This window comes from Cynocephalus volans, chromosome 5, assembly GCF_027409185.1.
Source record: "Cynocephalus volans isolate mCynVol1 chromosome 5, mCynVol1.pri, whole genome shotgun sequence".
Classification (NCBI taxonomy): Eukaryota; Metazoa; Chordata; class Mammalia; order Dermoptera; family Cynocephalidae; genus Cynocephalus; species Cynocephalus volans.
The window spans coordinates 5,541,200-5,567,729 of NC_084464.1; the positions used below are offsets into that span (position 1 = coordinate 5,541,200).

The 26,530-nt window shown below is 39.5% G+C and overlaps 1 protein-coding gene across 1 annotated transcript in view; it reads right to left on the bottom strand.

The window, feature by feature from the left end:
* Positions 1-26,530, bottom strand: part of GMDS (GDP-mannose 4,6-dehydratase) — a 595,298-nt gene that overhangs the window by 475,273 nt on the left and 93,495 nt on the right. Inside the window, exons 2-4 of the mRNA XM_063097816.1 lie at positions 11,689-11,733; positions 4,147-4,234; positions 2,365-2,474 (exon numbers count right to left, since the gene is read on the bottom strand). Coding sequence (XP_062953886.1) covers positions 2,365-2,474; positions 4,147-4,234; positions 11,689-11,733 — 243 coding nt within the window. The remainder of the gene's footprint in view (positions 1-2,364; positions 2,475-4,146; positions 4,235-11,688; positions 11,734-26,530) is intronic.

Here is a 26,530-nt window from a genome sequence, read left to right on the forward strand (position 1 = left end):
GGCTGCCCAGACACAGCCCAGCTTCCTTCCTGGCCTCACCTCACCTTCCTCCTCAACGCTCCTTCTGCTCAGCTCATCTGAAATGCTCATCATGCTACAAACACGCCCCACATTTTCTCACTTCTGCCTCTTGGCTTTATGTGCTTACCTCCATTTCAACTGTCGGCTTCCCGCGGTGTCCGTCGACATCCTCCCTATACTTCAAAACCAGAGTCAGTGTCAACTCCTCCTTGACACCGTCCCCAATCCCCTCAAAGGAAACTTCTCTCACTCTCCTCTAAAGATTTGAAGGCATTTACACAAATCGCCCCTATTGAAGTTGAAACCCTCCACAGGAGGAGAGTTTACGCGTCTTTCTGTCCTCTACTTTAACACGCATGATACCTTGGATGAGGTATGCACTCAACAGATATTTGCTGAAGGGTTATATGACCTAACAAACCAAAATTCTTATTTAATTGAGTATCATTCCTGCCAGTTGACTGACCTTTCAGAGAAGCAGCCAAAATGCAATAAAAACAGACAACTTCACATGCATAGCAACTTAGAAGGAATCGACTCAATCTCCTGTGCTCTCTATTATCTACTGTGCAGCCTCTCCAGGATGATAACTAATCCTCAGTATGCTCGCTACAGCTAAGGAAAATACAACATTTTTTTTGAACCACAAAAACTTTTTGGAGAAAGGAAAGGACTGGTTCATTTAATACTAAAATGACATGGGGAAGGCCTTCCATAAATAAACCTTTATAAAATTTCCTGCATCTTACCGCCATGCCAGTTTACAGCTTCTAGAAGTGATAAACTATCTATGATCACAAAGGAAACTTCTTAATCTAACAGAAATTGAATAACAAAGCATTCTTCCAAAATATTGTTTTGTCTGGAAGATACTCTTCATGGCTGGTCGGGAAGGTCAAGAAGCAGCCAGATGAATTATAATGTGGAAGACAGACGGACTGCCTCAATTAGAGTAAAAGAAAAGTCTTCATTCCATGAGAGATAAAGAGAGTCACTACTTCTCTATAGAAAAGAGGGGGGATAATCTCTCAAGCACAGTACACATAAGAGACCCTTTCAAAACGGGAAAACACACTGAGAATCATTTAGGAAAAATAGCTCTGCTCTAACCTAAAGACCTTAATCACTTCCACAGACCAAATTTTAAGCCTGGATATAAAACAGAATCATCATAGATTAAGAAAGGAACTTTTTTTTTTCCCCTAAACATCACAGGCAGATAAGAGGTATCTTTATTGATCAACATGTAGTCATCCTTCAAGGTTAACATTTTAGAGAAAAAGGTATTAAGAGGACTGACATTCAGTTTTTCAATTTGCTATCAATTAGAAGACTGGGTTTATCACTGTTTCTTTTAATAAGTTCTCCACCTAGTTTCATTTGACATGTTTCACAATTTCTTCCTTAAATTAGCAAAGGTATATAAAACAGGCATTTGACTTCCATTGTATGCAAAGTTGAGGATATGGAGAAACAGCAAATCGCCTTAAATAATAAGACTATTTATCTGAAATAAGACTATTGTATTTGTCATTAAACAGCAAAAATGACCATTTCCTGGACTATTTTTAACTTTTTAAACAGAGTTATTTGCTTTTATTTCTAAGCTCCGCTAACCATCCTGATTGAATAGGAATCTAAATAGAACTCATATGACCCCTGGCTTCAGATCTCACTTACTCAAGTGAGCAGAGGGACACAGCAGCAGAAACCTGAATTAAGCAGACCACTGGAACCCTGAGGGTGGCTGTGCAGGCTACTGCAAGTTATTCCACAAAGACACTAAAGGGAGGCGCACGAACTACCAGAGACTCTGAATAATGGGAAAAATCAACATGAGCTGTACCACACTGAGGGGAAAGAAGCTAAAAAGAGCTTTTCTTCCAGTGATTTTTAGTATTCACAATAAAAAGCTAATTAAGCTAATTCTAACATATTATTAGGATTCCAAAAAAGTATTACTCTCTCAGCCAGAAATATGGCCACTACCAAAAATTAATATTAAAATAGAGTTACGTCTTCCAAAATTTTAACAAAACATTACATTCACAGTGTGACTTGACATGGCTGAAAATACAACCAAGGGAACAACCCAAAATAATTGAACACTGCTATTTCATCATTAGCAATAAGATTATTTTATATTGCCCAATAATAGAGTATACACTTTTTAAAAATCTATTAGTATTTCTAATAGGATTAATACCCAAACTAATATTGATGATTAAACGTAAATACTAGGACCAGTGGTTGTATTATTGTCTTGAGAAGCAACAGACACAAGTAAAATACAGAGCACATAGGAACACAGCCAGAGAAGTCATGATAATGTAAATGGCTCACTTTGACGTGGCTCTGGGCTCCGAGGTTGTAGATCTCCGTAGGCCTCACATCATTAATGATCTTCACAAGGCAGGTACTGTCAGTGAGATCACCATAGTGCAATTTCATGTCTTTAGGATTCAAAAACATAATATTAGATAGAAAAAAAACAACGTAAATTCCATTTTATAAAATTCAAATGCATATTTTAAAAGTCTGAAAACCAGGGTCCAAATGGAAATGTTATATTTGATGGTTCTGGAGCAACAGAGTATAGCTGTAATCTTGAAAGAATCTAAGTAGTAGAAAGATACTTATATATGTTGCCTGTGTTGTAAAAGATCTGTAATGGTAGACTCAGATTGAACTCTTTAAAAAATCATAATATCATGACAGATGTTACCCAGTTAACATAGAGTCCCAGTTGGTTGTGAGATGTGTTATATAAGAGTGAGATTCAGACAAAGAAAACCTTGTAATAATGTATAAACACTCTAAAGAAATCTATAACACACTGATGATATTGAAAACTATTCTATATTTGTTCAGATACTTTTCTCTAGCGATTTTAAGTACATTATAAACATCAATCTTCAAGCTATCCATGAAATGTCTGATATAGTAGCATAATTGGTTAAAGGACAACTGGCCTCTTAAATTGGCCTCCAACTTTTAAATCTAAGCAGATCTTTACTCTGATTTCTTTAGTATAACAATTTGACATGTGTAGAAGGGTAATTTGCTAACTTAACCTTCTTATTTTTTTTTTGACATGTGTAGAAGGGTAATTTGCTAACTTAACCTTCTTATTTTTATGCAATATTGATCTATATCTAGGTCCAATGGCAGTACCGTTCTGCATCTTGCATGAAAATAATGATAATTTTCAAGGAAGATGCACTTAATGACTTAACCATTAAGGTGAAAGCCTTTTCTGCAGACAACTAGACCATCTTCCTGATAATATCACTACCTATGTAAGTAACCCAAACCCTCAAATATTCAGGGGCTTCAAATACTCAGGCGAAAACAAAATCACTTACGGTTTACAAGCTGACTGTATTGTCCTTGCTGGCTGGAAAAACTGGCCAAGTAATGCAGGCTGAACTTGAAGGTAAAAAGCCCTGTTTCCTAGTCCCAGCTCTGCCTTCTTCATGGTGTGTAACCCTCATAAAGTCACAACCTCTCTCTGCCTCCATTTCCTCATTTGTAAAATGGTCTCCCTAACAACCTCATGTGTTGCTATAAAGATTAAGTGAGAAAACACTGTAATTGTGCTATGTAAACTGCACAGGTACATACAAATTTATTAACAAAAATGGCAAAGCAACTGCAAATGTTGACAATGATCTATAAAGTAATTTAAATATAATTCTGATTGCCATCCGTTTTTGGACCTGTCTTCACAAATTATTTTAAAAATCAATTGAATGTACAAATATTGTTTAACTTGATTAAATTGCACCAAATGAAAAAAGCAAAGGAGCACTCTGTCAATATGGAGCTACTCTTGCTTGAGGAGACAGGGACACCTGGAGAGGGTTGATCAAAGGCATGTCTTCCCTCGTTCTTTCCAAGTCACCTGCCTAATACCCCTGCAACAGCTGAACCCCAGTGACGCTATGACCTACAGAAGAAAGCAGCAAAAGTTTTCAAAGCATACAGATTGTACTCAATGCAGTAAGTAATCAATGGGTAAAAACAGTTGTGACTTGATGGGCTTGAGAAAAATGACATTTGAAAACACGTTATCTGAAGATAGAAAATTATAGAAAGAGATTTTAGAAGAAGAAAATGACTTACTTCCTTCAATATGAGCCTGGGGGTTCTTATACAGATGCTCAATTCGACCTGTGTTGAACGAACTGGAACGCCGTACAATTCCATGGACCTGAGTTTTTACAGTGTGGAAGGATAAAAGTAAGTTATAAATGTGCACTGAGGATTAATAAGCAACTCATAAGTTATTTTGATAATGTTTAGCTTTATGAAAAATGTAAGTATTTATAAACATTATTTTTAAATCATTAGAAATAGTTCCACAGGTTACTTTCTCCCCAACAACCTACCAGTACCCTACCTCTGTCTTTCTCCAGTGTTTTTACTGCCAATTTCAACAAAAGTAATTAGATAATTATGTGACTTCATGCTTAGTTGTAGATACTCAAATGTCTCCCTTTCCAAACACACACACACACACACACACACACACACACACACACACACACACACACACACACACACTCACACACACACACTCACACACACACACAGCCCTACTGCTGACAAAAATATCTCTTGCGTTTGAAACTGAAGACAGACTACGGGAGTCCGTATCAGTAAAACAGCTTTGTGGCCTATTCACAGAGCATGAGGCCACAACATCTTTCCAGCGTCCTCCGAGTTACTGCATTTTGCATCTATGAGATATATATATATTTCTGGAGCCACAGATAAAATCAAGAGCAATTGCTATTACGCAGCTATGTGGAAATGTCAGAAAGCTAAATAGCAGAGGCTGGTGACTACACTTATGTACTACTAGATTTAAGACATGAATAAAACTCAAATGAAGAAAAAAAATTTTTTTTTAATTTTTATCTTGACTTAACCATGATAAGTGTGTGCAGTGGGGGGAAGTCGTTGGAACAGTAATGCATACCTGTCTGATACCAAAGAAAAGACTATTTGTGTCTGACACATAAGAGAAATTGTTCCAGTCCTGGCCCCACTTCCTTCTTGTGTCAAGATTGCTCCCTTTGTGCTGCCAATGCTAACACGAGCTTATGTCACCAGCTGCCCAAGTTCCAGTTCTACTAGTGGCAGTTTTAATCCTTGACTTATTTTAGAAGTGTTCCTTCTAATGTTGGATAGGTTCATTTGCAGCTGAATACACTTCTATATTTTAACTCAATCGTTTTCTGTCTATTTCAAACCAAAATTAATCCTTGGCATTACTCAAATATTCCGAATGCAAGGGGGAAATTACAAGCACATAAGACTTTCTTTCAAACAGAAAGAAATGTCATCGTCATTTCATATGGCATACATGGGAAATTGACTTCTGCAAAGGATACAACACACCCACAATTAATTCTGTTGGTTAGTTTGTTTAGCCAAAGAGAAAAGCACTTGTCAACACTATTTTCCAAAAGAACTAAACCCAAGAAAAGTTGGGAAACATGAAAATATTTTAAGACAGGAACATCACAAACTTGGTTGACATTTTAGGAGGCAGACATTAAAAACTAGGAAACGTTGAATTGAGATTTGGCTATACATACCCATTTCTTAATTTAGAAGTGGAGTATATAACACAAATAGTAGGCATTGAATTTATTCCACTTTATGGTCTTCGATTTTTCAAATTGTTACTTAATTGTAAAGTTGAACTGCTCTACAAACTTAATTTTTGTGTAATAAAAATCAATTTCACATATGTACATATATATATATATAGCAAAACTGGTATCTACCACCAAAGTTGTTTCTGAAATACAGATTTCTCAGATGTAAGTGCTTTGTTTCACTGGATAGAGAGGAATTCCTGTGTTCAAAAAACAGATAATTTAATTTTGACCCCCAAAAATGATATTTAGGCTATCTTCCCTTGACAGCTAGATTCTGTGTCACATATTCTAACAGCCCAAAACACAGAGAAATGTCATGTAGATATCCACTACACAGACATAAAAAGCTTTGATAAAAATATTAAATGATCTTGATGGATTCAGAGTGAAAATCGGACAACCACACAAAGTTACAGCAAATCAGTAACACAGGACCTTATTGTCACACTTATAACCAAAAGCATTAAGCACTAGTGGGTTTGGGGGGGGGGGTTAAATAAAAAAATGTGTTTTAATTTCCCCTCACTCCCAACTTTTGGTATGTACATACAGGGAAAGAGAGACCTGCCAAATGCTTAATCCATGACAGAAGGTATTATTCTAAGAACTAATGAAAGCTGAGTCTGTCTGCCTCTGAGACAGGTGAAATACAAACTTTAAGTCAAGCCAAAATGTGTGCAAACTGCATAATCTAGTTAAGAATTTGAGATTAGAGGCTTTCTCTTTATAGAAGGGATGTGGATAGGGTTTTTTGTTTGTTTTTATAAGGATTTGAGGAGAAAAAGAGATGAGGGGTTAGAAAACCAAACTGAAAAAATAAGAGAGCTGAATTTGACTTTATATAAACTTAAAATCATTATTAAATTACAGTAGATCAAAAACAAAATATAATTCTGAAAAACTGAGGTCTTAAACAGAAGTGGGTGTTTTGACAAATTTCATGTCCCTTTTAACTAGGTGATGAAAAGGAAAATTTCAAGTTCTCACAATGTCAGAATAAAGTTGATTTGACATCAAAACCTAGAGTCAAATTAGGAGATATGATGTAGAAATGCCCTATTATTTATTTATTATGAACAGGAAAACAGAAAATTATTACCAATGGATTCCAAATTCTTCAGTGTCTAGATTTCTCTGAGAGGAAAGGTTGCTTCCTAGGGATGGTTAATGCCACCCACCCACCTTCTGAAATATATACATTATCTAGGTCATATCAACAGCTAACATTTATACAGCAGTGACCAAGACCCCATTCTTTATAGACATTAAATTACTTGATCTGGGCCGGCCCCGTGGCTCGCTCGGGAGAGTGCGGCGCTGGTAGCACCGAGGCCTCGGGTTCGGATCCTATATAGGGATGGCCGGTGTGCTCACTGGCTGAGCGTGGTGTGGACCACACCATGCTGAGGGTTGCAATCCCCTTACTGATCAAAAAAAAAAAAAAAAAATTACTTGATCTTCTCAGCAACCTTACTATCATTATTCCTGTTCTACTAACGAGGACGCTGCTTGAGACCACACAACTAGTTATTGTTAGTGTCAAAAGGTAGCCTTGGTCAAGCCTGCTGACACTCATAGTTTCAAAATGGAATCCATGAAAAGCTTTGCCTTTTTTTCAATCAAAGCATCAAGGCTTCTAGGATAACCAACAACCCAGAAAAAAATATTTCAAGAATTCTCACAGACCAAGAAAGGAATGGAACTCCATGTTCTAACAACTAACCTCCCAAGAGATAACAAACAACCCTTACATCCCACCTCTTTTCTATTCTGATACTCCACACCAGAGATGGTGGTTATAGTTCCTTTCCTGGACAGGAAACCCACAATTTACCTACTATTCATTTTAAAATCTGGTATGTTGTATTGCAGTTGCTACCAAGTTATTGAAGATAGATTTTTTTCATACATTCCCAGATAAATTTTGGCTTTTAAAAGATTCAACTTTGTCTTTTATTTCTCTGGTTTTCCTCCGTACTTGCACAAAATGGGTACAAAAGTATGTTGTTGGCTTATTTGCTAACAATAGTGCTGGGAAGGCCCTTGAAACTAGAATGTGCTTCCATGTAAAGCTTCGCTTCTGTCGATTTTCCTTTCTCCCTTATGATAGGAAGGAATGAGCACAGCTCTTGCATCCTAGGCGACAAAACGTGCCTGCTTTTCAGTCATGTTAATTAACGAATCAGCCTAAGGAGGCTTCTACAAATTCTGACAAAAGGCCTGTCAGCATCAGATACCATCACTCTGCCACAGTATCTGACGAACCGAATCCCGTGAATCCCACAGAGCTCTACTGGCTGAGTGTTTTCCATGTACTGTCTTACCTAATTTTCACAACCTCAGGAGATAGTTATGCCTATCCTGTCCATTTACAGAAAAGGAAACAAAGTCTTAGAGGGGGCAAGTGACTTGCCCCAGGCCACAGGGCCAGCAAGTGGCAGAGGAAGATTAAGACCCAGGCCACCTAGAGCCTGAGCCCAAGGGCTCTCTTGCCACAGTGGTGGACCATCTTGTTCACTCCCCCTTGCTCTGCGCTCGTCAATGGGGCATAAAGGAGAGTGCTCCCTTGCACTTCAGCAATGTGTAGAATTAAGTATATAAAGAATTTAAAGTGTGATTTTCCATAAAACTTGACAATTCTCGGTTTTCCTCATCATGAGATGACACCTATTGGTACTCAATCGCACCAAGGTCAAGGGTTCAGATCCCTGCAGCAGCGAGTTGTCCTCCCCAAAACAGAATGAATGAGTAATAGATCCATTCTCTTTATGTTCTCCTTGATGTTTAATCCTAAGCAAAACTCAAGAAACAAGCAACATTAAAAACTGTCACTTTAAAACTTTAAATAGAATCTCTTCTCAATGAGAACTGGACCAGGAATAAAGCAATCTTTCCCTTTTTCACTTTAAATGGTTCTTTCAGAGCATGATCAGATGTGTGGATTTCAGGGGCACATTGGATGGCCAGGCCCCAGGGCTTCAGGAATCTAAATGCATGTGAGATCACCCAAGATAATTAACCACAATAACCAGTCCATCAATATAAGCTATTCCTTTTCAGTCATCAGCAAATGCCTATTTTTGCTTTAAGGTTAGCTAAGCTTTCTGTACATTTACTTTGCTTTTTGACTAGAGAAAAGGAAAAGAGTGTATCTAAGTGTGCTGTGCCAATTCCATACATAGGGCTTGTTCCTGCCCGTGTCGCTCGTCACCTGCGTCTGCCACACTGGCTCTGCTCTTCGCTTCCCCGCAGCTGACTGCTGCTGTCCCACACAGTCCATGCCCCCCAACTCCTTAACAAGAGGCTGACTTGCCACTGCTAGCCAATCCAAGTGTGCCTCTTTCTTTTCTAGGAAAAACACCTCAGTCACAGCATCAAGCCTTTTCTGCACAGTTTATCTATTCCTGGCTTCCACTTTGCTGTCCCCAAGTATGCTGTTTCCAGTTGTTTCTGATCTTTGTGACATTCCTTATACAAAGATTAGATTCAAAGTAATGTGACAGCTTGGAGAAGTGAGGCCCCACAAAATTAAAATGTCTTAAGACACCTTATTCACCTTTGCCTTATGATTAAATCAGTTGCCCAATCTCACATGAGCCTACAGTAGCAATGGTTATCTATCTGCAGTAGCCAGGCAAGCAGTATCAGCAACCAGGGACAACTTAGAAAGGACAATTCCCAGACCTCTAAAATAGCTTTCTGTGTCTCAGCAGGACCTCTGGGTGATTCTGATGCACACCATAGGTTGAGAATCCGCTGAGTTAGAAGTCTGTACTCATCCAAAATTGCTGATGTTGACCCTCTGGGTTCAGATGTAGACAGGTATATCCCTCCTTCATCCTACTTCATGCAATCTACTAAGCCTATTATTTTGTTCATGGTCTTGAGGAACCAGGGACTGCAGCTGATAATTCTGGAAATTTTCTAATGTAGCCAATTTGAAAAATCACTCTAACATTCACTTTGACTTAAGCAAAAAGAGATAAAGCCTGCTCCACTACCAGATTCCTCTTAATGGCTTATTCTCTAATTGTAGCAATCTCTTAAAATTGAGGACAGCAGGCTACTAAAATTGGATATAATACAGATAAACACCCTTTCACTCCCACTATCTGTACAAAGCTCACATTTCCCCTGGACTCACTTCTGCTCATGCTTTGTAGCTCTGTCCCTTCTCCCTGTACTGTCAATCCTGCCTCCTTCTATCAATTTACAGATCTTACTCCTAAACCTTTCTTCTCACACCAATCATTGTTTCAGTGATAAATTCCTCCCATTAACTGTGGGAGTTTAATTTGCCAAGTGGGCCTTCTACTGTCTTTGTATCAGAATCAAAACTGCTCTTTTATAATTTCAAATGTCACGAAAACACTTCCAGCTCCCGAGACAGTCCTAGGTTCTCATTGCATCTATTTTCAATTCTTTCATCCTACTTGTCTCCTGAAGTCCGGCAGTTCCTTAATGAAAGACACTTAAGTGGAGCTTTGCCGTGCATGTCTTCATCCTGGCCTTTTCCAGTTACACTGCACCGCAGTGCCACTGCCCCTCCTGCCTGAGAATGGTTAACATCCACACAACCCAGGCCCTGTCACTGGTCCACCCATTATCACAGCACACTGCTATGCTCCCTTGTCCTCTGGACTAGATACAGACACTGCCTGTTGCCACCAGCCTCATCTCCAGTCTCAGTCCCCCATATCCAACTAGAAGTAGCTCTCACTTCTGATATGCCACCTCGATCTTCAAAACTGCAGCAACTACTGCTCAGCTAGCTCCACACAACCACAGCACTAATGCCTCTCTAGCCACCGAACACCTCTCAGCTGCTCCCAAACATCCAAAACATGGTACAGACATCTTTTTGCAAAACTTTCCTTTTAGTATTTATTAAGGCGTTAGGTTAATCCAGCCTCAATAAGCATCAGTCTTTCACTAAAACCAATTCTTTGTGCTACATATTACCTACTATAAAACTCTCTGCTCTGTAGAATATGTATTTCTCTATGTGTGCATGTCTACTTTCATAATTAATTTGTCTCATTTTGACATTATCGCAAGATGTAGAACTGGCTATTAGATAAGGGTACAGAAAGTGCTAAACACATCTGCTATTACATCTTAAAGTCTAAAAGTCGAGAATCTCAGAAAATTAATTTCCTTTTCTTCTAATGCTGTTAGCATTTAGATGTCAAATTCCCTATTGTTTTTCCATTTGTGCCAACAGCACATTTTTTAAACAAGGTATCTACAACTGGAATAAACAGACAATCCAAAATTATTAGTGTAAACATTCCCAAAGTAGGTCAGAGCATATGGGCCCCTGTGTAGATTTTTGTTCTCTATATAGCATGAATTTACATACATGTATATATCTGAAAATGTTCTAAAAAACAAACAAAAAAAACCACTGAGCTATATCAAATTTAATATATAAAACGCTTGTTTAAGGAAAGGAGAAAATGTTGAAGGAGGAGGAGAGATCAACATCGAAGTGCAGCAGCACCAGCTGCAAATGCAGACGTTTTAGCTTCCATAAAACACATGACAGCCTGTTAGAAAGCAAAAACCTCCAGGTGTAAATTTTTCATTCAAGTTTGCCAAATATCAGATTGGTTTTTATTGCTCTGTGCAATTTCCGAATTAAGTGACTTCACTGTGAGTGGGACTTTTTTATGTAACTCATTACATCATAAATTAAGCCTAATAATGGGACAGCCCGGGCCTGCACAAGGGACTGCTTCCCCAGCTGGTACAGGCAGCTGCAGTGTAGCTCGAGGCACAGGCACTGCAGACGCACAGCACCCGCAGATGCAGAGCATGCAAGAAGAGGCTTCATGCTGTGGCTGAGGTATTTTTCCTAGAAAAGAAAGAGGTACACTTGGATTGGCTAGCAGTGGCAAGTCAGCCTTTTGTTAAGAACCTGGCTATTGGTTTCAGTGGAGAACATACGCGGGCAGCGGGCACAGAGAGCCGGCATTCTCAGTCCATCACCCACCTCGTAGCCTTTCTCCAGCAGAAACTCGGCCAAGTAGGAACCATCCTGGGGAGAGAAGGAAAATTGAAAATCATCAGACCCACTGTGGCTGCTATAGAAAGATGACCTTGAGTTTTGAGAAAAGCATTTAAAAGGTTACGTGAACTTAAGTTAAGAATCATGGCAACCAAAATAAAAATAATACTAAACATGATGATAAACACTACCTGATGTTCCACTACACACAAAGCATTTCCACGGGCAGTGGTATTTTATTTGAGCTCCACGGAAGACAGAGGAAGAAACTGAAATCCAGGGAAGTAATGTGGAGCTACAGAGAGAACGTGAAGCTCAAATTCAGACGATTTGTGTTTAGGTTTTGCCACTTTCTAGCTGTGTGAAATACACAAAATATGTGTGCAAAGCAGAATGCCTTGGTGCTTAGGAACATCAAACAGAAATTTTACTAATTCTGGGGGTGGGGAGAAGGTATAAAATAGAAATTGCTTGGGAGGGGATGACATGGGAGTTAGGGGGCTTGGGGAGAGGGAAGGGCGAGTGTGGAGAGGTGGCACTGAACACGGGCAATAGCACTACGGATAAAGCCTCCACAGTAGAATGGAAAAGGCAGGAGCGGCAGTGGAGGAAAGTGAGCATCTCTGGGAGGTCGGCCTTCCAGGCACTGCAGGGAGTTGGCTGCCACTAACCCAAGGATTCTGGAAAGTCACTTGAAGGGCTTGAAGGGTTTTATGGGGGGAGGGAGGGATATGATCACATTTGTATTAGCACTGCATATGTATGCACATCCACATAAGAACTTTTAAAAGAGGGAGGATATTCATTTTTTAATAAAATAGTAAGTAGTTCATTTGTATTAATCTTGAATCATGTAGTCAATTCCTACTTTAGGATGAAGGTGTCTGACTAAATATTGAGATTCTCAACTAGTTTTTAATAATTCTTTAAAAAATTTCTGGGTAGGGGTCTCTTATTTAAACTGAAATATTTCATGTGCCACTTTCAGGGAAAGAAAGTGTGAAGGACATCTAACTAAACTGTTAACAGGTCAAAATTGAGAAATCACCATTCTAGAGGTGCTACAAAAAGTCACCAGGCTCTCTCAGAAAATGCATTGGGTAGACATTTTGCAATCAATCCTGAAATTGCTCTTCTGCTTTTAGCCCAAGTGTGGGGTCCCCCTCCACCCCATCCAGACTTAAACATGAAAACGGGAGGCTGCAACTATTGGAAGTTTGTGTGCTTAAAAGCTGTTTGGGAAGTTTGGGTTTTCTTTGGTTTCTTCAGTTTCAAAAAGCTTAAAATATCCCTTTGAGCTTCAAAAGTTCCTAGCAGATATTCCAGGAAAAAGAAAAATGAAGCAAGCCTTATTATTATCATCACTTGACCTAAAGCTGGAATTGGAGACACACTATGGGTCCTGAAAATGACTGGGCTGCCAAGAGAGTGTTTACTACATTAATGCAGAAGACATGCATAAATTCAGGCAGAATGACAAGGCGAGGCATACAAGGGACACATTTTGAGGTTCATTAAAACCTCCAGATTTTCTTCTGACTTCTTGACATAAATATTCTGGTTACAGACTCATGTGGAGAAGAGAAGCGGTTTGGCACATTCCTTTTCATCTCAATCTTACAATTTGAGTGGTTTTTACATACCCAATGTCCGAGCTGACCCATTCAGACCAGGATAAGCCAGGTCAGCCTACACGACCATCAAATGATAGAGTAATCAGCAGTGCTACACATCAATCAGTGAGAAAATGGCTTAACAGAAAAATATTTGTAACAAGAATAATAATTTGACAGTAGATTGGAAAGCCCTGGGAAACATGAAGTTCTAATGTTGTTTTGCTTTTGTCATTTTGAAACAGGCAGCACTATATTTTTCATGTTTTATAATTCTCCTGGAATAAAAAGTTAAAGTGCTTTGTGTTCTACCATAGTCGCATAGAAAGCTTAAAAAAAAGAAAAAAAAAAAAAAAAAAGCAGAGGTGAGCATGCTGTAGACCCCTCGGGTGGGGAGAGCTGTGATTATTTAGAAAGCTGATGTGAAACAGACCTGACCAGTACTGAACCCTGTCAATAAGGTCTTGTTCTTCTCACCCAGGCCCTTCTCAGACTTTCCAACCGCACTGGAACATTCTGAACCAGCAGTGGCACCCGCTTCCTCCTCACTTCCTTGCCAGGCCTCTCAAGTGATAGGGCCCGAGCTGCACAATGAGTGGGAAACGAGCCGAGCAAGGCTCCTGGTCTCTGGCCCAGGGAGCCTAGCTTCCTCCCACCCCCTCGTCCTCTCCCCAGGCCCCTGGGGGACTCCAGGGGAGACACAGTATCTGAGCAGGCAGACGTCCACCAAGCCAGCAGGATGGTTGTTTCCGCTTGCTCCTGAAGCACAGGGCTGATAGAGAATGCTCCAATCTGACTAATGACTGAAATGTCACAGCAACTGAGAACTTGCAACTAACACTTGATGCCTCTGAACCCAAGGAATAAATAGACTAAATCTCCAACTGGTTCACTACGAACACCATTAATCTGGTATAAATTCCTGCCTCAGTTCAATCCTTGTTACAAAAAACATTTTAATTGAAAAGATAATGTCCTAATGTGACCCTTTTAAATTTAACTTTACACATGGTTACTAAGGGTATCTATTTCATGTTAAATGCCCTACAGTTTTAAGCAACACCATGGCTTTAACATTTTCAAGACACAGAAATATTTCCTATCTTACTATCCCAAGAGCTTAGCTAGGAAGGTAAGCAGCCACATGGCATCTCCGGTAACTGAGGCAATGGTGAGGTTAGCCAACTTGCCTAATATCACACTACTAACTATAGACAAAGCCTGCACTAGGATCCAAGTCCTTTCATTATTTTGAACCAGGAAATAATCTCCTTCCTTACCCTCCTCCACCTGGGACCTACCCAAACATGTGAAAACCCAACAAAATAATAAAAGACCATAAAGGATTCATTTTCAAACTAAATTGATTTAGTCATTTTCTATTATAGGGTGTTTTATGGATTAAACAGTGCTTCCAGTTTTAATCAAGTGACCCAAACCCAGAGAAGTCATGTAATTTTAGAGCACTCCAGAGCACAGAAGAGGGAGAAAGGATACAGTGCCTGAGATTTCCCAGGTGTTGGTTTGGAGCACTTAAACCATGAAGCAGTGCAGTGTAATTTGGAGGTGGACGCAGACTGGTGGTGGACGTGTGCCGGGCTGTAGGGCTGAGGGGGCAGAGCCCCTGCCCAGGGTCCAAAAGGGCCAGGTTTCAGTATGCCCCATGCCTATCTTGTTCTTCAGAGGGGGTGGACCGTCACTTCTCAAGGAGTACTCAGAAACGTTCCAGATAGAATCACATAAAAATTAGGAGTAATTCCAGAAATTAATAGAATTATATTTTAACTATGATATGAAAACTACCTAAAATTTCACACCTATAAAAAGCTGAAGGAAACACAGAAAGTTTCTCCCTCTTTGCCATAGCCATAGATGGCTAGACAAAGCACTGACCAACCCTCACATCCATACCCTGCCCCATCCAAACACATATGTGCCTGGCAGTCCACCTTCCTGCAGTGAAGAGAGACTAGTATTTCTTTTCTCTCTTCCAACGTGGATGCACTTATAGCCCAGACGGGCAAATGAAAAGGAATTTTCTTAAGTGCAATTTGAGAACCTGGCCCCTCTGAACCGCATGCCAAATCATACTGTATGTTTCTGCTTAAGCACCGTTTGGCAGCTTCTTTGAACACGATAAGATAAGTAGTATTGGGCTAAAGAAACCATGCCACCGATAAAATGAATTTCTTTGTTCAGATCATCTCAAGCATCAGGAAATAGAATATCTCTTCTGTAAGAAGAGAAAGTAATCATTTGCACTGCCTTTTATGTTCTTTAACTCTATATATTCTAATTACTTTTTTAAAAGTATCTTTCCAGCTAATCAAAATTATAATATCTGTATTCTGTACCTTCAAATAAGAGAGATACAAACACTTCAATAATTAACAGAGGATGCTGCTTTGGATCAAAATGAAAACTTCCAATGATTTAACCACCGTGGTGTGAGGAATCCAGAGGGGCAGAATATATTTAAAAAGTATTTACAACTGGCTCATGTATATAGCACAAATCAATGGATAAAATGTCAGACTCCCAGAACTCAAAAGACTATGGGTATTAATTAATTAATCCACCTCTCTTATTTTACAGATCAGGAAATTGAGACTGAAAACAGTTAAATGTTTAGTATACAGTCACACAGTTAGGAAGTAGCAGAAACTGCACCAATAAATAAATAAATAAAAAAACAGGTCTCTGGACTCCCAACCCTCAGAATTTTGCACTAAAAAACACAATGAAGTGTTACCAGAATGAAGAATGAGAATAAAACCCGTAATTTACCAGTAGAGTGATCATTCACTGATTGACTGGTAGAAAGGAAATGAAGACACCATTGATATTTAAAACATACAAATAACTCCCATCTCCCATAGTCTTTAAAGTTGAAGTATTTCTCCATAAAAGCTGCTGTCACCAAAGAACTTTCATTTCTTTTGACTTACCTCCTGGTGGAGAGGAGCACAGCAATCCAGAAACATGACCAACAACCTCTGAATAATAATGGATTGTGCGAGCAGCTAAGATACATAAGTACCCCTTCCCTCTCTGTGAGTAACAGGGCACTTCAAGCAGGTGTCCACTGGTTGCACATACACCTTATGCACATCGAAAAGTAAGTGTGGCTTCATAGCCAAACACAATACCTTCAAATAAGTGCTGATGAGTGTAAGGTTAACATCGACATTTTAGAAAGAGGCCAGATACTTCCAGTAATCCTACACAAAGGTCCACCATGATCCAGAATCCTTTCCCCCAACACATGCACCATTTCAAAAGGTTAAAATATTAAGTTTCATGACCACAGTCAGTTAAAAAAAAAAAAAAAAAAAAAGATTTACATATTAAAAAAAAAATCAGAGGAAAGAAATAACCTAAAAGATTAATTTTAAAAACATTTTTTCCCAATTTGATAGGTTAAAAAAAAAAGCATAACTTTTTTTTTTTTGATTAGTATTAAGACTGAAGACGTTGGTGTTTGTGACCTTACCATACTATTTCTTCGGGGAATTATTTATGCTTATCTTTTATATTCTTAACCCACTTTTCTAATAGGCTATGTTTTGTCAATTGGTTTATTCTCACAAGTATCTATAACATGTATAAAGTTGACTAATTCTCATCCCCAATAAAAGCCACTCAAAAACTGGTATTTCAAAATACGTTTTAGCAGATGTTCAGTGGCAGAAGTCCTATAACAACACAGTTTAAAATACGTGTTCCTTTCAAATTGCAAATGATTGTTGGAAACCCTTAAAGAGCAAGGAAGCATGCAAATGCCAAAATGTGCACTCCAGGTACCTGCACAGCCTAACATTTGTAATAACATTAACATACTAAAATAAATTTCTGTAATTTAGGCAAACACTATAAGGAAAATAGGTCTAAAGTGTTTAAAACAAGCGGGTAGAAAGGAAGCAGTTACTGATAAGGTATAGAAAGACAATTTTTAATTAAATGATTAGGAGACACAGATACTCTTACACGTACAGTCCAAGAAATGTTTTAAAAGCCCCAAGAGTAAACCTAAAGGCACTTTTCAACAGCCTGCATGTGTGCTGGGTGGTACACAATATGGAAACACACCAAGGGTGGTGGGTGGGTCTACCTGCTCATCTCCACAAGGAATACCGTGTCCCATCGGTTTTCTTTTCTTTTCTTTTTTTTTTTAATATATGCTCTTCTGGTTTGAACATCTATTTTTCTTTCTCTTCCACTTCCATTTCTCTTCTCCCATTCTTGCCACTCATGCTGAAGTTTTTATTCTTCAGAGGAAAAAAAAAATCCTAGTGTGACCTGCTTTTACTACATGTGATAATCATAACAACAATAGCACTCAGTATGCGCCGGGAAGCTCGGTGTTCCACATTCATTACCTTTTTAAATCTTCAGGATAATCCTGTGTAGATGGTACTAGTATTATCTCCATTTTACAAATGAGGAAACTGAGCCAAATTGAGACTATGTAACTTGCCCGAGGTCTAATAGTTAGTTGGTAGAGCAAGGATTTAAACTATGTATATTTGTAATGAATTATTTATATGGCAATTTGATGGGCCTGGAGATATTTTAACATAATATTTGGTTTCTATATAATTTACTAAGAATGAAAAGTAAGCTGATTAGTGAATATCAAACACCTACTTGGGGCCATAGGTGTTATGGAATGGAGAAGGACAGGAAGGAAATAAGAGATTTAGTCCCTGCCCTATTGCTCTGAGAAGTATCTGGGAAACCAGGCGTTTCCTGGCCGAGATAGGGTTATGCTTCAACACTGGCTGGGACCTCCAGATTTCACACGCATCAGCACACTCACACGTGGACAGGATGAGAATAATAAGCAGGTAACCTGTACAGCTAGTCAAAACGTTTTGCTATTAGGCAACACCAGCAGATGCGTGAGTCATGGACAAAGGGTGGCAAGACTCTGGGGATGAAAGGAAAGCTATGAAATACTACCACACTGACCTCTTCTATACTGGAGAAATAAATCACCATAGTTGAGCACAAAATCAAGGTTGGGAAAAAACAGAGGAAATACAAGAAGCATATCCCTGTCAAAATGCTTTTAAAGATCTGCCTAACTGGCCAGTTCAGTGCTGGTGTGAATAACTGCTTCCAAGTTTAAAACAGTATACTAGCTGAAAGTTTTTATAACTCAGGGCTCCAAGTACATTGATACAGATTTGTATAAAACTGCTGGGGGGGGTGGGCTGGCCAGTTAGTTCAGCTGGTTAGAGCACAGTGTTGTAACACCGGGGGGTCAAGAGTTTGGATCCCGTACTGGCCAGCCACCAAAAACAAAAAACAAAATTAAAAAAAATTTTTTATAAATCTGTAAGGGAAGCTAATAATAAATTACCAGTAAAATGTATGCTCAAACAATAATTTCTTTGCATAAATAGCTGTATATATATATGTATGCATTAAAATTGTACAAAGTTTGAAAAGAGTTCATCTCCCTTTTCTTTCCCCTTTCTCACTATCTCTCAAAGTGACAGTCCCTACAATTAAAGGCTGTTTCTTTGCAAAATAATGCTTACGTAGTTCTAAATACTCAAATGATTTATAGAGGAAATGATTTTTTGCAGGTACTCTAAGACAGAGCTGTGCTTTGTCCAGTGTTCAAGGCCATGCTTAATGAAAAACTTTAAATTTGGAAGAAAAAAACTAGTATTGAAAAGAGAATTATGAAATTTTAGTATCTACCTGATTTATTAACACTTCCTTGTGCATTCATTTTCATAATTTGTGTCCTGGCTAAGGCAGGAAGACAAAACAAATGTCCTTTTGTTTATGGCTTTAAAAGGTCATAAAAATAACAAAAGAATACACAAGTATTGATGACTGTATCTTTCCTCATTTTACTGTACATTCATTTAACAGGTTGCTATTAAATGTCACTGTCAGTTACACACAGAATTTATTTACAAATATTCTTGTTCTTTTTAACCCAATTTCTTTCAGGGATATAATTAATTAGTATAATCCAGTTAAGATCATTCTTAAAATATGAACATGTCATGATAGAAATGTCACTTATTGGCTCCCTGATGCATTTCAGATCTGCTCTGCAACTACACAGTCCCCTTCATGCAGAAACATTGTAAATCACTGAAGAAAGACACAGGTTAACTGAGTAACTTAAAATCACTGAAAGACGAAATTCAAGCATATGTACACAAGTATAAATACAGAAACTTGTAAGTACTTACCCAGAAGCCTGCAGATAATAAAACTAACAAAGCTAACAAATATTCAGGGCCTGAGGACAGATACAGTGTTGTAGGAAGACTAAGTCACCAAGGACAAGCGGAGGTGCTAGTGAATACAAAGAATGTTGATGTTACTGGGTATGGTGTCTAGGTTTCAGCTGGTAAAACTCAATTTTGTGGGCTTTTCGTGTCCATCTGAAATTCTTCTTTGACACATGTAAAATACTGGAAAATACCTATGCCACAGATATGGTATTTTTGCCTATAAATTTATAATATTTCTTTATAAAATTTCAAGTCCTCTGAGATGAAGGGTATAAAGTATTAGACAGTGAATCATATTATTGCACAACTTACCTAAAGAAAAGTACTTGAAATTTTTCAAATTTCAAATCTTTTGATCTTTGATACTGTTAGAAAGGTCATGTAATCTACAGGCAATCTACCTGTGTCCTACTGCTGTGTGACCTCAGGAAAGAGACTGCTTCTCGAAGCCTCTGTCCCCCCACCATGCAATGGAACATGAATCCTCCACATCAGCGGGCTGCTAGGGTTAGTGAAATGCAAACTAGGGAAGAAAGCAGTGAACTGCAAAGCATGTTGTGGAATGAAAGTGGCCAGAACTGTCATCGGACTCTGTGGGGCTACTAAGGGCTCCTTCAGTAGAAACATGCTCCTTTACATGTGGAGCCAAATAATGACCGAGAAAATCAGGGTCCCTTCTCCCAGGCTTCATTTTTAAATCATAAACTACAAGAATCAAAGTCACTTTGAAAAATGGCTTCTTATTTGTCATGATTTTCTTAATAAAAGATCTTTAAGTTTTTGTAAAACATATTTTTGCCTTTTCTCATAACTTTCTAATAAAATTTTGGTAACTAAAATAATTTCTTTTGCTATCTCTCCATCTAAAAATGATTTCCTCTTTTTTGCATGAATCTAAACCATTTTATAGATGGCCACAGTTACAAGCTCACAACCTTAAAAAATTTAAATTTGTTGGACATTAAATTCTGATTTCAAGTAACTAATTGCATCAATTCTTTCTTGACCTTTGAGAGGAAATTTCTAACCAAATCCACTACAGATTTGTTGAAAATGTCTTAATATTGCCCACTTAATTCTCTTTAAATTTTTTTTACACAACAAACAGCTGTTTGGTTTTGCTGTGGCACAGCAAATTGCAAATGACATTCATCATGAAATCCCTAGTCTCGTTTTGTTTTCACTGCCCTGATCACAATACTAGTTTCTGCATCCGCTCTCAATTCTGCAGCAGTAGCATACCTTCATTTTAAATTCAAAAATTTGTACATACTTATTTTAACTAAAAAGTTTTAATTACATATTAATTAAAATATTAAACATTTCAATTTAATTACCAATGACAATGTACATTTATCACTATAAGTTACGCTGTCTGATTAAATATTCACATACACACTGCAATGTTAGAACACAGAAAAAAATTATTCAAAGTGAATAAATGAGCTGACACCAGCAAGAATGGTGGTTTATGTATAAAATGCATGTTAAATGTTAGTGTACTTCTACCAAAACAAGAAAGTTGTGTTTAACAGAAAAACATTTTGTATTGATTCTAGCTTAAAAATTCACTTCCTCATGTTCATTAGCCACATTTTAATTGTTCGATAGCCACATATGTATGGCTTATGGCTAACATTTTGGACGTGCAAAGACAGGCCATGTTCTCAGCAGTTTACATTTATTAATTTATGTAATTCTCACAACTCCTTAAAGTATCTACTCTAATTATGCCCATATTTCTGACAATGGAACTTAGGCAAAGGCAATTAAGTGACTTACCCAAAGTCACATAGCTATTAACTGGGGAACTGGGATTTCAATCCAGACAGTCTGACTCCAGAGACTCTTACCCACTAATCCACACTGCCCAAAGTACAACAGTGGCACTGAGTTTAATGAGAGAGGAGCCAAAAGATGAGGAGTGCATTAAAAAACATACACCAAACTACTCTGCAATTAAAAGAAGGAAGTCAGGACTCACAGGAAGACACTATGAAAGAGCAGAAAAGAAGAGCTGGTGGCAAAAATCACTGCTGCAGATGAACAAGACAAGCACTGGGGGCAGCAAAGGGTAGGTTTAGAAGTGTGAGCAAAGTGCTGCTTAGTCTTGAACAAATAGAGGCAATCAGCTGTTTAGCTACTGTGGCAGGCTAAATTAACAGCCCCAGAGATATGGCCATGTCCTAATCACTGGAACCCATGAATGTTACCCTTATATTGGAAAGTAGGCCTTGCAGACATGATTAAATTTGCAATGAGGAGATTATTCTGGATTATGTGGGTGGGCCCTAAAAGTCCTTACAAAGCCACAAGTGTCCTTACAAGAAAGATGAAGTGGGAGATTTCACACAGACAGAGGAGAAGGCCATGTGACCACAGAAGCAGAGATTAGGGCATGAGGCCACAAGCCAAGGAACGCCACAGTCACCAGACGCTAGAAGAGGGGAGGAACGGATTCTCTTCTAGATGCCTCTGAAGGGAGTGTAGCCCTGCTAACCTACACCTTAATTTTGGACTTCCAGAACTGTGAAAGGAAAAAACTGTTGTTCTAAACCACTTAGTTTGTGGTAATACACTACAGCATCCATAGGAAACTAATAGTTACTATAGGACCTCTCAAAACCTTTAGTATGCAAAGGTACCTTGCAAATCAGCAAGAGGTGAAGAGGTGAATCTAGTAAGTAGTGTTTCCCAATTTATTTAATGACAGACTTTCCACTATGGGGGGGGGGGGTACTGGTGGTAATAGCCAGCACCTGCCAGCATTTGGCATACCTAGTATTCCTTGAACAATGTTTGGGAAATCCTGACCCAAGACACTTTCTGGAAGGGATGTAATTCAGGTAAATAAGTCTAAACTTCATTCAAACAACAATACAGAGCTTTTGAAGGTTTTTGAGAAATGTTGCAAGAAGTCAACCATTTTGGGGTAAGAAGAATCTAGGACCCTGTGGCCCTGAATTCAGGGTGGCTTCAAAGTGGCAGAAACACTGCTTTGAGAAATAAAATGTGTGAGCAGCTGAGCTAGCCACCCCAGCTAACAATACTGTACTGTTCCTCGATGAAACCACCTCCTCTGGGAGCGATTCATGTCATGAGGGATGCTGACAAACTAAAGTGACTTCAGAGGGTGACAAGTGAGAAATGACATAAAAGAATGAAAGAAGTGTTGTTTCTACAGAACAGTATTCAAAGGGGAAACAAAATAGCAGTATCTTCAAGTAAGTGAAGGGCTAAAATATAACAAAAAAATGAACCGTGACGGGATCAATAAAAGTCAAAAATGAAATAGTCAAGGTGAGAGGGATTAGGTCAACAGGAAGCCGTCCATGGACATTTGCAGTAAGAAATTCCTTGTCAATCTGGATATTCTCGTGGAGACTGGAAGACAAGTTTTTAAACTGTTGTAGGAGGAAAAACCCACACTGGATAGGAAGCTGGCCCCAGAAACCAGTAAGCTTCCTTCAACACTAAGATTCCATGCCCAGAACTGGCCACAGACCTGTATGTCACACCCACATACAGAGCTAAAATAATAACAGAATTTTAAAAATATATTGTTTACAAAAAAATTAACTAGGCGTGAAACTCAAAATATTTAATAACCTATTCAGCACATAAACTAACTCACCAGAATAGGCTGCTAGCTTACGTGCCTACAGATGGATGCCCCACCAGCTGAATTTTAGCCTTCATAAAACTGCTAACACTGACCTGTAGTTGAATATGGATTTGAAGCAGGCTGAAGAGGGAAAAAAATTAATACCACTTAAAAATTGTTTATTTGAATTGACAATAGCCCCCTGGCTTGGGAAGCCACAGGATGGAAAGGAAGGATGACCAGGTAGGCTGGAAGCCACTGTCTAAAAACTGGATATCTGACCACAAAGGGCCAGCAGGACCACAGTCTCCAAGGCTGCTGGCTTGGCACCTTCTACAAACACTAATTACATGCCAGGAAGTCTACATTTGGCTTTGGTTGCATATGCTCTCTTGTGTTTTCTCTCTTTCTCTCCTCCCACCCACCCAATCTTGTCTCCTCTCTCTCTCTGATCCACCTCCTCTAGCACAAATTTGGGTCCCACTGGTTTCAGGCTAATAATATCCATTAGGCAGCAACTGTCTAATAGTTAATGCCCAACAATGGGCACTTGTATTTTCTTATAAGAGAGAGGTGAATTATGGCACTCGAACAAAGACCTTATTATCTAAGTTTTACTGCATGTTTACGACAGCCAGTTTCAATTTTATGTTTTCATCCCTAGGCCTTAAGACAAAGGACAGCAGGTTCGTGTTCATATTAGGAGGGGCTATTTTTTAAAAAAACTTAACAATGTCAGGCTAAAAAGAGAACCTGTTATAGGCTGAATTGTGTTGCCCTGAAAAGTCATATATTGAAGCCCTAATGGCCAGTACCTCAGAATGTGACCTTATTTGGAAATAGGGTCATTGCAGATGTAATTAGTTAAGATGAGGTCATACTACAGTAGGGTTGTCTCTAATCCAATATGGCTGGTGTCCTTATAAAAAGAAGTTTGGACACAGGGAGAATGCCACGAAACGATGGGCAGAAATGGGTCAGTATTTCTACAATACAAGCTAAGGAACACCAAAGATTGCCAGCAAACCAACAGAAGCTAGGTGAAAGACATAGAACAGATTCTCCCTCACAGCCCTATGAAGATACCTTGATCACGAACTTGCAGCCTATGGAACTCTGAGATAATAAATGTCTGCAGTATAAACCACCCAGTCTGTGGTAGTTTGTTATGGCAGCCCTAGCAGACTAACACAAGACCCAAAAGAATCAGTACAGCAGCAACCAAAAGGCAAGGCAAGGCTGGAGGTGAATTTTGAAAGAAAGAGTCTGGGCTCTGTGCACGTCTAGTTAACTGCCAGGAGCCCCCAGGTTTGAGGCTGACCAGTCCTCACAGGTGATCTGCCTTCCCGCCACACTGGCCTTCTTTGGGCTCCATAATGCATCCTGCCTGGGCTTCAGGAAGCCTGCTCCTTCTTTCTAAACTCTCCCGACCACCCCGTCTCTCACATGCTCACCTATAATTCTAGGTGCTAATTCAACCATTACTTCCTCAGAAAATCCTTCCTGATTCCTCCAGCCTAAGTCAGATCCCTGCTGTTAGGAACACTCCAAGCACTCTGCCCTTTTCCTTCCTAGCTACTGTCGAAAGGTCTCAGCATGTCTTTATCTGCAGCAGTGATGATGGACTATTTGCCTCCCACTGGACTGTAGGATCCATGAGGACAGCACCACCAGCTGCTTTGCTCATCACAGCCCAACACTGTTACGTAGCTGGTGTGCAATACATACTTGATACATAAATTAAAATTCCATGTCCTTGGATTTCCAAGTCTCCAGCAGATACACCAATGTCCTGACATTGTCTGAAACTTATATATCAAAATGGTTATCAATCAGTGTGGCCTCCTTTTCTTCAAAACATGGCATACCAAGGGGCCCATCTCCCACATTGTCAGTCAAGAAACACCGGTGACCCAGCGACCCTTTCTTGCCAGGGCCACAGGGCTCTCCCCTCCCCCAGAGCACTTCCCAGACTCACCACTGCCATTCACCCCCACCCACTGCATCTGGGCAAAGCCCTTGGTCTCCCTGCCTCCAGCACGTAGGCAGTCACACACTCAGCACGCCAGCATAAACTGGCTGTGCTACTCCTTACTTAAAAATCAAGCCGACTCCCATTGCCTCTCCCGAAGTTGTTGTTGTTGTTTGTTTAATTTATTTATTTTATTTATTTATGCCTCCAACAAATTCCTTTTCCAATGACCCCTAAGCAGAAATCTATGCAAGGCAGTACCACAAAACTGTATGGCTTCAGGGCGGTGAGTTATGGAGGGACTTGGGAGAGGCAAGGTACCTCCCACGCACTTGGCCTCCCACTCCTCTCTGTGCAACACCCTTGCCCCCAGCCCTTTAGCCAACCTTGAGGCATCTCCGGGCATCCAGGCAACCCAGGGCTCTTCAAAACACAATTTAGAAACCACAGGCCCATCTGACTAAACCTAAACTTTTTAGTAAAGGAGAAAAGGCTCTCCATTAACTATCACACTTATTCCCAAGATCCTAACCAAATAAAAACAAATGTTTTAATGGGAACATTCCACATCCGGGCTCCAATTCTTCCCTGCCATATTTATTTTTTCTTTCGTTCATTCCTTCCTTCCTTCATTTATTCATTCCTTCATTCATTCATTCATGTGTCTGACATCTGTTGACATTCTAAGTATTCTAGGTGTTAGGGTTACAAAGACAAGCCTTTCCCCTCAAGAAATGGCAGTGAGATAGATTAGAGAGCTGTGTCCATCAATATGTGTAATAACAGTAACGGTAATAATAAAAACAAAAGGCAACATTTGCCACAGGCAGCACTAGGAGAAGTATTCCATAAGCACGAGCCTTCCGCACAACCCTTTAGGTAGGATCCCATCGTTGTCCCAATTTTAAGAATGAAGAATGAAAATCTTGAGGAGGTGAAGTCAAGTCGCACAGATGGAAAGAGGCAAAGGGAAGATTGCAAACCAATGCTCTGTGTGCTTTTAAGTGATGGTGCGGCTGCAAGAGCAGACATAAGAGAGGCCCGGGATAATGAAGTTCATTATCCTCACAGGTCCCAGAGACTGGAAGAGTGGCTCACCACACAGGGCCACATGGGACGCCTCAGGGTGGGCAGGGGCAGGAGAGGCAGGAAGGACAGGAGGGGCAGGAGTGAGTGGAGAGCCGGGGCAAGAGCTTTCATTGGGGTTTCCAGGAAAGGCAAGGCAGGGCAAGGTGAACAGTTTAGGGCTGCCTACTTTAATTTTGGAGGGCTTTGGGCTGTATGGGTGGTCTCTAGTTGCCTGGCACTGTGCCCTGGGATGATTAAGGCAGAGGAATATCACCTCCTGGGGTGTAGGGCCCAGACAGAAGGAGTC